Consider the following 17,912-nt stretch of genomic DNA (forward strand, 5'->3'; position numbering starts at 1 on the left):
AGTCACAGGAGGATTCCTGTGGGAGGTGGAGTATGTTGGAACTTACAGTGAAGGAGTAGAAAGGGAGGGAATGTGAGGGGACTGAAGGAGGGAGACGCTTTGGGAGTAAGGTGGACAAAACAGACCGAGAAGCACTGTATGGGTACGGCTGAAACCCCCCCGGCACTGACGGGGAGTCAGGAGGATCAGAAATTCAAGACCAGTCCAGGCTATGTACCAAAGAAGGGAGGAGCGGGGAGGAGAAAGGAGAGATTAAGAAGACCATAGATGGGGAAGCCACAAGCAACTGATGTACAGCCAGGCTTCAAAGGATAGGCTGAGGAGATGCCCGAGGGTCCCCGAAAGCCAGAATTCACAGGAATACAGAACTACAGTGAGCAGCAGGAAGTGATACGGCCAAGCGTTCCAGGGTCAGCAACAAGGCTAGTGCCCCCTAAGGTGTTCCCCCACCCAACCCTGCCGTTCTCACCCATGGCAGCCAGTAATGAAGAGTTATTTCCAACTAAAAGCCCTTGGAGCTGAGCCAGGCAGCTCCTGGATGCTGAGCCGGCCTCCAGCAGTGGCCCGCAGCCCTAGCTGCCCTTAAGAGTCCTTATCCATCTCACTAGGTTGAGTCTCAGTCTTAGGAAGAGGCTGATGTGGGGGTGGGGGACACAACTGTCTGATTGCCAGGCCTAGTAGTCTTGGGGGGGGGCGGCTCAAGGGATGTCTGGACTAATAGATTTGGGGTGGGGAAGGATGTACATCTGTCCTGCTGCAGCGTGAGTTGGACAAGCTCCTCCAAGATGCTGGGCTGTCCTCTGTGATAACTCCCTCCCAACAGCAAAATGCAGATCCCAGCAGAGGATGCTCTCCCCACCCCCACCCCCACCCCCACCCCCACCCCGTGAGCCTGGCAGTGTGCCCAGGCAGCCTGCCCCTGCCCTCCCAGGACAATCCCTACCTCTGTGGCTTCCTTCCTTCTTTCTTTCCTTCCTTTTTCCCTTTCTTGGCTCTTATTTTAAAATGTTTTCTTCCCGTTTCTTTGTTTTATTTTTATTTCTTGTTGTTTTTTACTGGTTTGCCCTTTTTGAGACAAGGATAGCCAAGAACTCACTGTATAGACCAGTTGTCCTTAAATTCCTGATCCTCTTGCCTGTACTTTGCCAACTGCTGACATTACAAGTGTATGTCACCATACCCTGATAAAAGCATGAACAGCTCTGTGGGCTGGAACAGTGTTTTCACAACCTAGGACCCAAGTGCTTCAGAAATCAAGTTTGGATGGATTGCATAGGACAATTAATTTAATTTCTTTTTTTTTTTTTAATTTTAGATGCATGTGTGTTTTGACTGCATGCATGTTTGTGCACCATGCCTGTGACTGAGGTTACAGCTGGTTGTGAGCTACCTACCATGTGGGTTCTGGGAATTGAACTTGGGTCCCCGGGAAGAGTAGCCAGTGTTCTTAACTACTGTGCTATCACTCTGAGCCCGGAAAAACGGATTCTTCCCTCACACCACAGCCCCCAGGGCTGGGGTCTGAACCCGGAGCTTTATATAACCTAGGCAAGCGTTCTGCCTTTATTATTTTCACAGTGCTGGGGACTGAACCCACAGCCTCTTACACACTCAGCAAGTCTCTTACACGCTAAGCCGGTGCTCTGCCTTTGAACTGTACCCTGGGGGTTCTAGGCAGGCGGTTTGCTGCTGAGCTACCCTGAAGCTTTGGTTTCTTCCCTGTGCTCTCCCTACCCAGACGCCTTCAGACTCTGTCCATGGTGCTGGAGTTCCGGCCGAGCCGCACAGGAGTTGCTCCTCAGGTCCTAGGCAGCAGCAGCAGCTCAGGCAGGTCCGTCCCTCCGCAAATCTGCAGGGGACACTTCTCTCCCCGAGGCCAGGTTTTGATCCCTCTGATTTGGTGTACCCAAAGGGAGCCCAGACGTTCCAAGCTCTGAGGTTGCTATGAGGACACATGTGGCTAATTGTTTCAGGGATGTGTCACTGTGTTTTATTATAAAACACCCACCATCTCCCTCGCTTCCCCTTTTTACCAGCTGGCTTCTTGTCATCTGTGATCTATGAAAGCATTCTCTGAGCACCACAGTCCCTGAGAACAAGAGCAGGTGTCAGTATGAAGGCCACACCCACACGGGCTCACTGTGATCATAGCAATGGTCCTCCCTCTCTCCCTCACAGTGTCCTGAGCAGGCCTCCTACCCAGGCTTCTGGCTGCTTGTGGGTTGATGGGAAAGATCCTAATGGCCTTAAGCTAATAAGTTGGGAATAAATTGGGTTTGTGTCCACAGAAAGCAGCTGGTGGGGGAGGGGACCTGAAAGGACTTGAGGGTGATGGGGGTACCCTTGGGTGGCTGGTTCTCATTCTCTCTCTCTCTCTCGCTCGCTCTCTCTCTCGCTCTCTCTCCTCTCCCCCCCCCCCCCTCTCATCTTTAAAACTGCATTCACTTGATCTGGGGAGCACACACTTGGGAAAGTCAGAAGACAACATCAGGAGTCAGACTTCTTTTCGCACTGTGTGGGTGCTGGGATTGAACTCAGGTCACCAGGCTTGAAGGCAGCACCTTTACCCACTGAGCCATCTCACCCTCCCTCCGCTACTGTTTTATTATGAAAATGTTAAGCATAAGTGAAAGCGACAGGAGTTGCCATGGGTGCTCACAGTCTATTCTGTCTCTTCTCTCAACCATCAACCCACCTCCCCATTGCACAGCCAGCCTCGGGCCCAACTTACATTAAATGGATTTCAAAGGCTCAGGCCTGTCATCCTTGCACTTAAGAGTCTGATGCAAGAAGATTGCAAGTTCAAGGTTAACCTTGGCTAAATGTTGAAACTGTCAGAAAAAAAAAAAGTAGAAAGAAGGAAGGGAAAAAAGAAAGGAGGGAGAGATGGGAGAGACAGACAGACATCAGACAGAGAGAGAGAACAATTGCAGATGTGAAGGTGCTAAATATTACTGTGAACTGAACTTTTCTCTCTCGTGTGTGTCTGTGTTTATTTGTGTGCATGCATGTGTGCATGTATGTGTGTATGTGTTTATGTGTGTATGTATGTATGCGTGCGTGTGTGCGTGCGTGCATGTGTGTGTGTCTGTGTGTGTGTGTGTGTGTGTGTGTGAGAGAGAGAGAGAGAGAGAGAGAGAGAGAGAGAGAGAGAGAGAGAAACCCAGACTGGAGCAGAGTTCTGACCTTTGAACTTCTGAACAGCCTGCCTCGACCTCCCAAGTGCTGGGGTTGTAGGTGTGCACCACCACGTTTGTGTCACATGCATGTGTGCTGTCTGTACATATGGGTGCAGGTGCATGCTTTTGTTGGAGTGGAGGGCATAGGAAGACATCAGGTGTCCTGCTCTGTCACTCTCTGTGTTACTCTCTTGAGGCAGTGTCTTGCACTCAGCCAAAGGCTAGACAGGCAGCCAGCAAGCCCTGCCCACCCTCCTTTTTGTCCATCACCATCAAGCCCCGCCCATCCTGCTTTGTTCATCACTACCACAGGGCTGAGCATCCAGGGTGCCTGGCTTTTTTAACCGTGTGCTTGGGGATCCAAACTTAGGTCCTCGTCCTTGTGCAGAAGTACTTGTACCCTCTGGGTCATCTCTCCCCTCCGGTTTGGCTGGTTTGTTTTGTTTTGTTGTTTTCAGACACTTTTTATTTTGATCTCAAACTGACTACATAACCAAGGATGACCTTGAACCCCTCATCCTCCTGTCTCCACCTCTGGAGGGCTGGGATGACAGGGACATATTACCAGGCAGCACCAGCACTTCTGCTGAGTTTTGACAAATGCTTGCAATGTGCAAGACATGTGTTGCCAGGACACAGAGCACCCCCCCCCATAGCTCCCTCCAATCCCGCCTCTCCCCCAAACCCCCGCAGAGGGCAGCCAGCATCTGATTGCTTTAGAGTACTCCTCTCTGTTCTAGAAAGTCACAGAAATGGGATCACATGGTGTCTGTTCGAGGCACACACAGGTGCAGGGCACATGGAAGGCTTTCCTTTACATCCCAAGTGGGCACCATGTGTGGGCGTGCTGCAGGCTGGCTCCATCTCCTGTGCGTAACACATGGCCTGTCTCCAGTTTACTACTATGAATAAAATGTACAGTTGTCCCTTGGTATCCGCAAGGGGTTCTATATAAAACCCTTCTGGCACCAGAATCCAAGGCGGCTTGTTAAATGGTGCTGTACTTTGTATAGAACCTGAACACACCCTTCCATATGTTTTTTTTTCATCAGTTTTTAAAAATTTTTTATTTATATGAGTACACTGTTGCTGTCTTCAGACATGTAAGAAGAGGACATCAGATCCCGTTACAGATGGTTGTGAGCCACCATGCGGTTGCTGGGAATTGAACTCAGGACCTCTGGACAAGCAGTCATTGCTCTTAACTGCTGAACCGTCTCTCCAGCCCCCACCCCCGCCCCTTTCAGGAATGGAAGACAGGGTCTCACGTAGTTCAGGCTGGCCTCAAAGTTTCTACGTAGCCAAGGATAGCTTTAGACTTCAGTTCCTCCTGCTTCTACCTCTCGAGTGTTAGAATTGCAGGTCTGTACCATCGAACCCCATTTTATGAAGTGCTGGGGATTGAACTCATGGCTTCACACATGCAAAGCCATGTTGTATTTACCCAGCCAACTGAATTACATTGCCAGCCATATTACATTTAATCAAAGGGTTTTTTTTTTCTTTTTAGTAACTATGTAGCTAATTATGATTTCCCCCTTCCCATAAGCTAATGACTAAGTACTGGAGTGTGGCTCAGTGGTAGAGTACTTACCTAGAGAGTGTGTCGTTCATCTTATACACTCATATGCACACACACACACACACACACGGCGTGGGAAGTTATAGAGATGGCTCTGTTGTTAAGAGTACTTGTTCTTACAGAGGTCCCTGGGCTCAATCCCAACACACACATGGTGAGTCACAACTATAATTTCAGTTCCAGGGGACACAATGCTCTTTTCTGACCAGCTTGGGCAGTAGGTAGACACAGATGTACATCTAAATGTGCAGACAAAGCACAAACATAAAATTTAAAAATATATATGTATTCTTTAGAGAGACCCCCGTCACTTGCAGTGTAGCATATCCCTGTTTTCCAAAATGCCCTCAGCTCTTGTTGCTATAGTTAGATTTTTTCTGCTATTATTCAAAGATGCAATGACTGTTGTTTTCTTAGGGTAACCTTCATGGAGTTGAAGCATCAATTTCTCCCTGTGCCTTTAAGAACTCGGGTTCTGCCACTTTTAAAACTTTCATAGGATCTCCTTATGACTTTAAGCCCAGTGTGTGGGAGCAGAGAAATAAGAATTCTTTATTATACTCGTCTCTCTAGACTCCAGATCTTATTCTACATAAGTTTCTTTGTCTGTGTGTGTCCATGCATGTGTGTCCATGTGTGTGTGTGTGTTTGTGCGCATGTGTGCGTGTGTATATGTGTGCACGTGCATGTGTGCATATGTGTGTGCATGTATGTGTGCCTGTGTGCATGCATGTATGTGTCTGTGCATGTGTGTGTCTGTGCATGTGTGTGAGAATGTGTGTGTCCATGTGTACGTGTTTGTGCACATGTGTGCATGTGTGTGCATGTGCATATGTGTGTGCCTGTGTGTGTGCATGTATGTGTGTGTCTGTGCATGTGTCTGTCGTGCATGTGTGTGCATGTGCATATGTGTGTGCCTGTGTGTGTGCATGCATGTGTGTGTCTGTGCATGTGTCTGTCATGCATGTGTGTGTGTGAGTCTGTGTGTGTAGTGTGTCACTGAGACATCTTGTCAATCCCACCATATTTATTGAGACAGAATCTCTCACTGAACCTAGAGCTAGTTGACATGGCTAGAATGGCAGAGAGTTAGCCACAAGGTCTCTCTTCTCTCCTCTCTCTCTCTCTCTCTCTCTCTCTCTCTCTCTCTCTCTCTCTCTCTCTCTCTCTCTCTCTCTCTCTCTCTCTCTCTCTCTCTCATCTCTTCCTCCCAGTTCTGGGATTACAGGCACATGTCACCATTTTTAATGTGGGCTCTAGGGATTTTTTAACTCGGGTCCTCACGCTTGCCCAGCAAGTATGTTATTAATTGAGCCATTTCCCCAGCCTCCTAGTTCCTTCTCTTCTGATGGCAGGTTTCTGCTCATTTGTCGTTTCCCAGAAAGCCACTTTACCCTGCTCCTCTGGTTTTTCTAGACTGAGAGAGTGGAAGTCATCTTCTGGATTCTGTCCCACTTCCTATTTCTGTGTCACTTCACACTTTCATACTTCTGGCTTTCCATATTAGTCTAAATCCTTTCTAACCATGTACATATCTTGGGGGCTTAAGATTTCGCTGTAGAGCTTACACATGATTGCACTGATTTTCCTGGGTTTTTCAATATAGCGTTCTCATTGTTCCCTGCTGGGAGGCATGTGACATCTGCACCTTCTTGTGCTCCTCAGCCACCTGCAGTGCTCGCTGTTGCCACCAACATCTTAGCATGTAAAGCCTTTCTATATTTAGAACTAATTCCTTGGGTTAGATTTTCTGGACCAACAGGGTGGTTTTTTTTTTTGTTGTTGTTGTTTTTTGTTTTGTTTTGTTTTGTTTTGTTTTTTTTGTTTGTTTTAACGCCAGTGTACTTTCCAGAAGAGTTGTCCCAATTGACATTTGAACCAGGAAGGGGATTGTTTATTTACTTATTCAATTTGCCCTTCTGGGGATGGTACCAAGACCCTCTTGCTAGGCAGGGGCTCTACTACTGAGCCACACCCCAGCCCCTCACTGGGGGATTCTAGGCAGGGGCTCTACCACTGAACCACACCCCAGCCCCTCACTGGGGGATTCTAGGCAGGGGCTCTACCACTGAGCCACACCCCCAGCCCCTCACTGGGGGATTCTAGGCAGGGGCTCTACCACTGAGCCACACCCCCAGCCCCTCACTGGGGGATTCTAGGCAGGGTCTCTACCACTGAGCCATGCCCCTAGCCTCTCACTGGGGGATTCTAGGCAGGAGCTCTACCACTGAGTCACACCCCAGCCCCTCACTGGGGGATTCTAGGCAGGGGCTCTACCACTGAGCCACACCCCCAGCCCCTCACTGGGGGATTCTAGGCAGGGGCTCTACCACTGAACCACGCCCCAGTCCCTCACTGGGGGATTCTAGGCAGGGGCTCTACCACTGAGCCACGCCCCCAGCCCCTCACTGGGGGATTCTAGGCAGGGGCTCTACCACTGAGCCACACCCCCAGCCCCTCACTGGGGGATTCTAGGCAGGGTCTCTACCACTGAGCCATGCCCCTAGCCTCTCACTGGGGGATTCTAGGCAGGAGCTCTACCACTGAGTCACACCCCAGCCCCTCACTGGGGGATTCTAGGCAGGTGCTATACGACTGATCCAAACTCACAGCTCTCTTTTTATCTTTCATTTTACAATAGCATCACTCTAACCTGCTCAGGTTGGCCTTCAACTCACCCTATAACTAGACTAACCTCAACTTTTGATCCTCCTGCTTCATCCTCTCATGAAGAAGAAGACATTAAAATGGGATCTAGTCTTGTCCCCTTCATTGACAAAATGTATCCCCAACTACTTCCTGTCCCTGTCTGATTTCATGTCCTGACTCCACCTCTCTCTCTCTCTCTCTCTCTCTCTCTCTCTCTCTCTCTCTCTCTCTCTCTCTCACTCTCCCTCCTTCACTCTTCTCTCCTTTCCTTCCTCCTTTAGTTCCATGGTGGGGTAGGAGTAAGAGCAGGGTCTCTGTAGCCCAGGCTGGCCTCAACCTGCCTGCACTTTCCAAGTGCTGGGATAACAGACATGCGGCACCACACACGTAGTTTAAATAGTACTGAGCCACAATCATACCCCCAGAGCTGTAGACTATGCAAAGCCTTGGGGGCTTGCACATTGACATTGTTATAACTCACTGGAGCCTCCAATAGGTCACCTCTGTGGCTTACAGAGTTGTGAAAGAAGGTCAGGGGCACACACTGTCCCCTGGTATGTATGGTAATACACACCTGTCATTCCAACACTCTAGAGGCTGAGGCACAAGAACCCTGAATCCTAGACCAACCTGAGCTACGGTAAGAAGAGACCATTAAAAAAAAAGAGACACTTCTAGGAACTTTGCTCTGTGAGAGGGAGGCTAGCAAGATGACAAGAAAGCCCCCAGGCATAGGTAGAACCAAGCAGGCTTCCACGAAGAAGTGGGAATGCAGGCAAGAGGAGAGGTATCCAAACAAATGCATCTCTCTGTGCCTTGGTCCTGAAGACTCCTGGCCCCCATTAACAGGTCCCAGTTTGTAAGGACTTAGGGTACTGTTCCCACTTAATTCCTGGTCTTATCTTTATGGCCCCCATAGGGCATGTGGCCAGGACCAGGGTCAGAATAGGCCCTTCTGCAGCAATCAGTGCCAGCCCCAGATTGTCACAGATCACCTAAATAGAGCTCCAGGAGACTAAGCCTGGCAAGAATCATGAAGGGACTGAGCAGTGAGGACGGCCAGCTAAGACACCAAACCCTCCTGTATGCTAGACTGTCAGATACTGTAACCTGAGGGTGGAGAGAAGTGGGCAGAGACAAGTGGAGTGTGAATGGGTAGAGGCAGCGCTTAGGCTGAAAGCCACGGTTCAGGATAGGATGAGTCCACGCCGTCGGGGAGTGGGAGTGTGGGGGAAACAAGCATGGGAGTGGGAGGCGGGGCAGAGAGGCAGGGCTGGTGTGAAGGCTGTGGGAGGGGCCATGGGGGCGTGGCACAGGGAAGTGATGGGGCGGAGCTAGCAGGTAGTGAATAAGAAGTCATATATGAGGGCTGGAGGTGAGGCCAGGTAGGTGGGACGAAGTGGGCTCAATGGAGGAGAGTGGAGCATGTGGGAATAATGGGGGTGGAACTAGGCAAATGAAATAGGAGCAGGGGAAGAGGGGGATAGAAGAGGGACCCGGCACGCATCAAGAGAAGCGGGGAAGGAATAGGGGTGAAGAGAGAATAGAGGTGAGGCTAGGGCCGGAGGAGAGGAAGGCAGGGAAAGGGGGCAGGCTCTGTGGTCTGGGTTGGGGCTGGCTAAGGGCACAGAAGGAACGAGGGTGAAGACAGCAAAGAGGCTTGGGGGCATAAGAGTGGGCAGTTCAGAGGTGGAGCTAGAGGCGGGGTCATATAGAGTGAGTGGAGCATAGGTAAAGAAAATGGGGCGGGGAATATGGTAAAGACTGGGTAGGGCCAGGGGCGGAGAGCGCAGGTAGAGATGGGGCGGAGTGTATAGGAGAGAAAGAGGGGTTTAGGGGCGGATTCATACAGAGTGGATGTAGCGCGGGCAGGGAGACTGGGAGACTGAGTGGCAGTAGGCCCCTCTGGAGGCCGGACCTGGGTGGAGCCCTGTGGAGTGGGCGTGGTGTGAGGGGCGGGGTCACGAGGATGGACGGGGCATCTGGAAGGTGAAAAGTATGGGTGGAGGCGGGTCTTGGGCGGAGCCACGCGGTGGGCGGAGCTTTGTGGGCAGAGCTAGGAGGGCGGGCGGGGCATGGGCCGGGCTAGCTCGCCGCAGCTGCTGCGCCCCCAGCACGCGCTCACGGACCCGGGCCCGCGGACCGGGACACCGAGCAGGACGCCCGCCGCGCCCGGTCCCAAGCCTCGAGAAGCGGGGCACAGCGCAAAGGGTCCGGGCGCGGGCGGCAGGCAGGCAGCGAGGATCCCAGCCTGGGGCCGCCCGAGGTGAGTGTCGCCACGGAGGTGGCAGGGAGACGCCGGCGGGGACCTGTCGGAGCCTTTGTCTGCGGCGCGCGGCCCCAGTCGCGCCGCCTCTCCCTTCCGCCCTCCCAGGCACCGGATGGTTGCCGCACCCCTTGTCCGGGGAGGATGGGTACCCTCGCGCAGTGCAAGATCCCCTGCATCCGAGCTGCGAGGGCAGGACGCAGGCTCTAGAAGGGGACAGACGCGGGTGGCCTTGGCCGAGCCGGATCACGGCATTATGTCCTCCCTTGGTCACACCTCAGGGGTCCTTGCACCTGAAGTTCCTTCCGGACCCATCTCCTTCCATCACGCCCTTCTGCCCAGCCAGCTTCCTTCTAGTTCTGAAAAAGGTTATGACAGAGGCGGGGCCTGGGCACTGGGTCACGACCTCTGAGTTGCCCCTGAAGTCTCTCTTTGCTGGTGACCGGTGGCCGTGTGGGCCGGGGTCCAACTTTGATACTGCTAATGCTTCCTGCGGAAGAAACATCAAGGTCTGCTAGTGTCCGGACTGTGCAGGGACCTAAAGCATGGAGAGAGATGGGCCTGGGCTACCCCTCTGCCCTGCGGGCATCCCAGGCCTTGACCAGTCTGTGGCATTGATGTTACAGTCATCTATCCCCTGGCACTCAGAGGAGCTGCCCAAAGTAGCTCAAAACCCACAATCCTGCAGCGGGGAGTGGAGCCTTAGGATGCTGAGGGAGACTCCCTAAACAACGTCTGGGCACGGGACAGGGGCATCCAAGGGCATCTTAGTAAACAAGACTTGTGGCTGGAGCCAGAAGTTCAAGGCCTGGGGAGGTTGAGCAGGCTGGTTTTCCAAGTGAAATGTAATTTTTCTGCCTCTTCTGCTGACTGCACATGTGGGGCAAGCATCCTGAGAGACAATCCGTACAGCATCTGGGAGAGGCCAGTGGTGGTCAGCCCGGTCAGGGTTCAGTTAGTGCTGTCTGGCTGTGGGTTTGGCTTTCCTCTGCCTTTTTGGTTATCTCTTCTTCAGACTGGTGTTGTGTGCCTAGTTTTACAGGACTACTGAGAGCTCGGAGCCCTCTTTGACCCACAGGGTACTTAGGGGTGGCTTGCATCACTATTAAAACGCCAAGTGTGCGTAGCTAAATTTTTCCTAGCAGCCATCCAGTCCTTTGTGAAGTACTCTCTCACCCTCTAGGTGGGTGTTTGGTGCCAAGGATGGTCTGAAAACTAAATAAATGTCCTGTATCATCCACAATGCTTTCGTGACAAGCACCGAGGGGTCCGAAGTCAGGAGCATGGAGAAGAGCTTCTCTTCCAATGTCTATCTGTATGCCCTTGAATTTTAATTAAAGTGGACGTAGGAGAGGAGGGACCTGAGACCCTGGATGTTGCATGTTGGGGGCTGGGAAAAGAGAGAGATGAAAGCCATGAGGACAGTGTAGGTGGCAGCTGCCCGCCACGCTGACTGAGCCAGAGCAAGCAGCCTGGCAGGATGCCGAACACGTCCGCCTTCCCGGATGGTGTGGCAGAAACCCTCTCACGCTGTCTGGGAGACTGCATCATGGGAACCCCTACTGAAGAGGAGCCGGGTGTCCTCCAGGACTGAGCTTCCGTTCCAGGTGGACCAGGGGACACTGTGAATGGCGTTCCAACAGTGCCCCCCTTCCCCAGCCCCTCCTGTCTAAGGTTGGCGGGCAGTAGTCTGATCCGGTAACTCTAAGCCTTCACTTGCCCAGACCCTTTGGAGATCAGGGATGTGCATGCCGAGTGACCGACAAGACTGGAATTGTACCCAATGTCACTGTCACTCAAGCCCAGGCCAGCTATGCCTTAAACCCTTCTAAGTCTCTCCCGAATCCAGATATGACTAGCTACTAGGACCAGAGTGATGGGAGGGGAGCTCCACCTGCCTTCCTAGCACTCAGAGACACGTTTCCTGCCTCTTGTCCACTGACCATGAGTCCTGGGTCATTACCGATCGGTGTAGAGTTCCTTAGGTCCCAGATCTTAAGTATGCTGCAGGCTCCAAGGCCCCAAGGAGAGCACATCTCAGTCTCTGACCCTAACACCACTCTGTCAAGAGTTAGAGGATGCAGAGATGACATACCCAGGAGCAGGATTTCCTAACTGCTGGGAAGATCTCACCTGGGGATCTGGATAAGAGGTAAACTGAGGCAGCAGAGCTGCAGAAATGAGGACCTGGTAAAGAAATGAAAGCAGGTGGCTGTGGCACAGGGCATACTGGTGACACAGGTCCAGAAGTGATCAATGTAGTTCTTAAAGGTGGCATCTTTTAGAGGTGGGGCCTCCAGCTTCTTCCATGGCTTCTCTCATGTGTGCTCGGTGAGAAAGACAGGCTGTCTCTGTCCGTGGTCTGGGTCCACCGGCCAAATGTTATCATCACTATGCACGTTGCATGCTCTAGGAAGAGTGTGCGTCTTCTCATTATCACATAAAAATTGGAACAGAGTTTGAAAATTCATCTGACAAAAGTTAAAGGAAGAGAAGGGAGGCACTCCATGCACATGGGGCATTGCCTAGGCACAGATTCCCTTCCCTTCAAAATAAGGGCTGGTAGATCTGAACTGAAGCAAGAAACATTGCAGTAAGACTTCGATCTGTACGGCTCAGTGGTAGAGCCCCTGCCTAGAATCCCCCAGTGAGGGGCTGGGGGCGTGGCTCAGTGGTAGAGCCCCTGCCTAGAATCCCCCAGTGAGGGGCTGGGGCGTGGCTCAGTGGTAGAGCCCTGCCTAGAATCCCCCAGGGAGGGGCTGGGGGCGTGGCTCAGTGGTAGAGCCCTGCCTAGAATCCCCCAGTGAGGGGCTGGGGCGTGGCTCAGTGGTAGTGCACCTGCCTAGAATCCCCCAGGGAGGGGCTGGGGCGTGGCTCAGTGGTAGAGCCCCTGCCTAGAATCCCCCAGGGAGGGGCTGGGGCGTGGCTCAGTGGTAGAGTACCTGTATAGCTTGTGTGTCTCTGAGCTTTGCCCTCAGTCCCACAAAATATATTTAAACAAGTAAACCAATGGGTGAGGAGTGAATGAACCGAATGACCCTGAGGTACGCACCCTGAAGACTTAGCTGTGGGATCACAGTGCCCCCACCCCCACCCCCCGCCTTACTGCCTCATCTCCTTTCATCACAGTGTGAACTGCCATGGGCTCTATCGGAAGCCAGCGCCTCAAGGAGCCCTGCGTGGCAGCCACATCTGACCAGAGTGTGGTGACAAGCTTTAGCTTTGACAACTTCCAGCTGGAGACGACAGCAGAGGGGGCTCAGGATCCAGGCATCAGAGTCAGGGGTGTCCCTACTTTCACAGACTCTGGTGAGTAATGACATTGTCTGCCCCAGGGCAGTGACTGGCCACATGGCCCCTGGTGAGTCTTTGGGGCAGGAGGTGATTCAGGTTGCCATAGGGACTAAGAGGCTCAGTCAGGATGAAGTAGGTGGCTTGGGTAACAAGTAACAACTATGCCTAACTCTGTTCTGTGTCATGGACCTCTGCTAGTGGCCGTCCACAGCATAGCCCCTGGCTGTCAAGTCTCCTTCTCATCTGTGTTCTTCAAAGCAAACCATTCCCGGTTGCAGAGAGTGAGGATTAGATGTGAAGTTCTAGTCGCTTCTTTTCAGTCCCGCTGTGTGATTTAGAGCAAAGACCTAAACATCTCTGAGCCTGTTTCCCCAAACTGAAGAGCTGGTCCAAATGACTGTGCATTTTGGACTTGCAGAGCATCTCTGGGGTTAATAGGTCCAAGTTCAACCCTGCCATCATCCCTCCCTTGCTTGGGAACTTTGTATTCTTGAGGGACAAGGCACAAACCTCAATACAGCTGCAGCAAAATTCATAGTATCCCTTAGCACTATCTGGGAGCCACCTGTAAGAAGCACCTGGGAGCCACCTGTGAGGGTAGCACCTGTGAACACCTGGGAGCCACCTGTGAGGGTAGCACCTGTGAACACCTGGGAGCCACCTGTGAGGGTAGCACCTGTGAACACCTGGGAGCCACCTGTGAGGGTAGCACCTGTGAACACCTGGGAGCCACCTGTGAGGGTAGCACCTTGTGTGGATGGTTGTTCAAAGTACTGCTTCTGGATCGGACATGTTCTTGGCTCCCTTGCCCCTGTGTGGTGTTCTGCTCGATAAGCCCCATGTTGGGCTGCAAAGAACACCTGATCCTGTGCAGAGAGATGGAGTCACTTCAGTTCCAGCCCCCAAGGATGACAAGAGACATGGTGGGGGAAGGGTCCGGCAGACTGGGCCAGGGAGTAGGCGAGACTTAGGTGTCAGCGATGCGTTAAACTGTAAAGTCTACAAGTATGGCGCACTTGGCGTTGGAGGCAATGGCAATCAGCATTTAGTTAGAGAAAAATAATCAGGAGATGCTAGATAGAAGAAAGGAAAGAAGAAAGAAGATGGATAGGTGATAGATACATACATAGATACATAGATGATAGAGAAGTGATGGATGATGGATGGATGGATAGATGGATGGATACATGCTTACATAGGTACATAGATACGTAGGTGGAGAGATACATATATGATAGATAAATAATAGATACATAGATAGATGGATACGTACATACATACATAATAGGTAAGTGATAGATGACTGATGGAGAGAGAGATAACAGAAGATAGATATGGATAATAGAGAAGTGATTGATAGATGATAGATAGATAGATAGATAGATAGATGATGGATGGATGGATAGATGGATGGATGGATAGATAGATAGATAGATAGATAGAAGGCCAGATATGGTGGCTCAGACTTATAATCCCAGCATTCAGAAAGCTGAGGGAGGATTACCATAATCCTAGGCCAGCCTCAGCTGCATAACTTGACTTTGTCTTAATAAAGCCAAATAATAGATATCTGAAATGATAGATGAATAGGTAGATGACAGATGGATGAGTAGGAGAGGAGATAAATGGACAGAGAGCTAGATGACAGGTGGGTGGATAGATAGGTTGATTAAATAGACCACAGACTGGGTAAATGGATGGATAGGTGGATGGGTAGAGGGATGGATGGATGGATGGATGGATGGATGGGTGGACAGGTGGATGGATGGATGCATGCATGCATGCATTAATGGCAGAAGTAAGTCACAGCAGATGGTCCAAAGTGTACAAAGCAGGCAGGTCAGAGCAGCCTGGATCCCAGCCCAGGCTGAGATCACCAGAAAACCAGAAGCCTCACCTGCTTAGGTCAGGCCCACTCAGAGTCGTTTATCTCTCAGATGAACTCAAGGACCACTTTCTGTAGGACCTCCCTGGCCACACCTCAATGAGTCATGGAACAACCAAGGCCCAGGCCTCAGCTGCTGAGTGATGAAACAGCCCCTCACAGTGTGCTGTTTGCCAACTCAACTCCTTAAGCATACTTACTACCCAGATAAAGCCAAATCAGGGTCATGCCACCGCTAAGCGTGACACAGCTCATGTTTGGGCCCCTGAAACCATGGGAGCCCATTCCTCAGAGGCCACCGTTAACTGCCAGCAATCCTTGAAGCCCTGTAACCTCAATACAAGCTAGCAAATTGGAGCTGTAAAAAAAAAAATCATTTATTTTGATTTTATTTACATTGGTGTTTTGACTGTGTGAGGGTGTCAGATCCCTTGGACCAGGAGTTATAGACACTTGTAGGGTGCCATGTGGGTGCTCAGAACTGAATCCAGGACCTCTGGAAGAACAGCCAGTGCTCTTAATCGCTGAGCCATCTCTCCAGTCCCAGAGCACATCTTTAAGGGGGGGACCTGGTTGTGGGGGTGCATGTCTTTAATAGCAGCACTGGGGAGGCAATCTTCGTGAGTTCAAGGCCAGCTTGGTCTATACAGCTAGTTCCAGGACAGTCAATGCTACGCATAGAGATGCCAAACCTACTCCCTGAATGAAGGAAGGAAAGAAAGAAGTGGGGGGCGGGTGGAAGAAAGGTATATGTTTGTTTATTCTAGCGGGGTGGTGGGCACACACATGTTGTGGAGGTCAGAGGGAAACTTGCAGGAGTGAATTTTCTTCCACCAGACAGGTTCTGAAGACTGAATTGAGGTTGTAAGCTTTGGCCACACTCACCACTACCCACTGAGCCATAGGTTACTGATAAGGGCATGTAAGAGGAAATAAAAAATATTTAAGGGCCAGCGAGCTGGCTCAGTGGGTAAAGGGGCTTGCCACAAAGCCTGGTGACTTAACTTTGAGCTTCGGAATCCACATGGTAGAAAGAACTGATTTCCACAAGTTGTCTCTGGCCTCCACATGCAGTCAGGTGGGCAGCTCAGCAGGTGAAGTGCTTGCTGTGCAAGCATGAGGACCCAGGTTCCGATCCCAGCACTCACATGGTGGCTCACAACCATCCTTAACTGGTCCCAGGGGATCTGATGCCTTTTCCTGGCCTCTGCAGGCACCAGTGAGCACGATCCACAAATATACATTCATGAAAACACCTTTTTTGTTTTAGATTTATTTATTTTTATGCATGTGAGTACACTGTAGCTGTACAGATGGTTGTGAGCCTTCATGTGGTTGTTGGGAATTGAATTTTAGGACCTCTGCTTGCTCCGGTTGGCCCCACTCACTCTAGTTGTTCCTGCTCTCTCCGGCCCAGAACTTTATTTATTATTATATAGAAGTACACTGTAGCTGTCTTCTGACACACCAGAAGAGGGTGTCAGATCTCATTACGGGTGGTTATGAGCCACCATGTGGTTGCTGGGATTTGAACTCAGGACCTTTGGAAGAGCAGTCAGTGCTCTTACGCACCGAGCCATCACACCAGCCCCTCATGAAAACACTTCTATACATAAAATAAGTAAGTAATTTTTGAAAACAAAAATAAAAAGACCCAAGCAGGTTCCCATCCCAGCACTGGGGGAAGAGGGGGATCCCTGGGGCTTTGACCAGCCAGTCTAGCTTGATTGGTGATCTCCAGAATCATCGAGAGACTGTCTCAAACATAAGGTAGAGAGAGGTAGAGTTCCTGATGTCACCCACTGGCCTCCACACGTGCACCCCCAACACGTACACTCAGGGACATCTGTCACGTAATCATAGCATACATTCTTGACTGGCTCATTCAGGTTCCCTCTGCTGCCAGCAGACACCTCCCTGTTCACCACTCTGGTCCTGGCAGGTGTCCAAGCCTTTATTTCCCAAGGTTTAGGGCATTAGGGGCCCTGCATGCACTGGATTCTTGGGATCTCCCCTTAGCTGTAACACGTGGGATGGAAATGCCACAAGAAGCCAAATGTCCCTCTCACGCTGGGCTTAGTCTTCCTCGTTTCTACACACAGCAGCAACTTGCCATGCCCTTGATGTCCGGGATTAACCCCCCATCCACAAAAGTCTCCCTTGGCTGTTGAACCTGGACCAGAGTGGCAACACTTCATGCCCAAATGACAGAACCGTGTCTTGGGGTGCAAGATAAAGCTCCTTAGATCAGGGGATGGAGACATAGCACAGATGGTGGAGTGGTTGCTTAGCAGGTGTGAGGCCCTAGGTTCCAACCTCAGTATCAAAAAAATCAAATATGGTGGTGTGTGCCTGTAATCCCAGCACTCGGGAGGTAGAGACAGGAAGATCAGAAGTTCAGGGTCATCTTTGGCTACATAGGGTTGGAGACCAGCCTGAGCTACATGAGATCTTGGAGAAGAAAGGAAAACAAAAGAAAGCTACCAGATGAGTGGGGACAGAAATGAGTGTCTCATCAGCAGTTGCTAAAGAGACAATCACAGGTGCCACTGTATGTCCATTCTAGTTCCTGGATCCCAGCTTTCTATCTGGGGAGGCAACTGGACACTGCATTAGAGCATTAGACCTTGCTAGCCCCACAAAGCGTTGCCATGGCTGGTCCCATTGCAGGGTTGCCCCACCATTTGGCCAGGCCTGCTGTGGCTGAGGCTGTGGCCAGGGTGGTTGTGATGGGATGGCTTCTGGTGAACAGTGGCTGTGACAATGGTGGACAGCAGGTAGAGTGACAGCACTCTTGGTGGCCATAGTGGCTGGGTTGGCTATGTGTCTCGTTGCTGTGACAAAATGTCTGACAAAGGCAACTTAAAGGAGGGAAAAGGTTTGCTGTGGCTCAGAGTCTGAAACATACAGACCATCATGACGGAGAAGGCATGGCGGCAGGAGCGTGAGCTGGTTGAGAGATGAGTGCTCTTCAGCTCACTTTCCTGTTTCCATTCAGGCCAGAGCCCCAGCCGGTGGGATTGGTGCTACCCGTATGGTGGGTGCATCTTACCACCT

The 17,912-nt window shown here is 51.3% G+C and overlaps 1 protein-coding gene across 2 annotated transcripts in view; it reads left to right on the forward strand.

Annotated features, from left to right (window-relative positions):
* Slc29a4 (solute carrier family 29 member 4) overlaps positions 1 to 17,912 on the forward strand; it is a 29,724-nt gene that overhangs the window by 578 nt on the left and 11,234 nt on the right. For both annotated transcript variants that reach the window (XM_029477758.2, XM_085836339.1), the window contains exon 2: positions 12,806 to 12,985. In XM_029477758.2, coding sequence (XP_029333618.1) covers positions 12,817 to 12,985 — 169 coding nt within the window. In that variant the 5' untranslated portion in view covers positions 12,806 to 12,816. The remainder of the gene's footprint in view (positions 1 to 12,805; positions 12,986 to 17,912) is intronic.

This window comes from Mus caroli, unplaced genomic scaffold (genome assembly GCF_978045245.1).
Source record: "Mus caroli unplaced genomic scaffold, Mus_caroli_1 scaffold_4, whole genome shotgun sequence".
Classification (NCBI taxonomy): domain Eukaryota; kingdom Metazoa; phylum Chordata; class Mammalia; order Rodentia; family Muridae; genus Mus; species Mus caroli.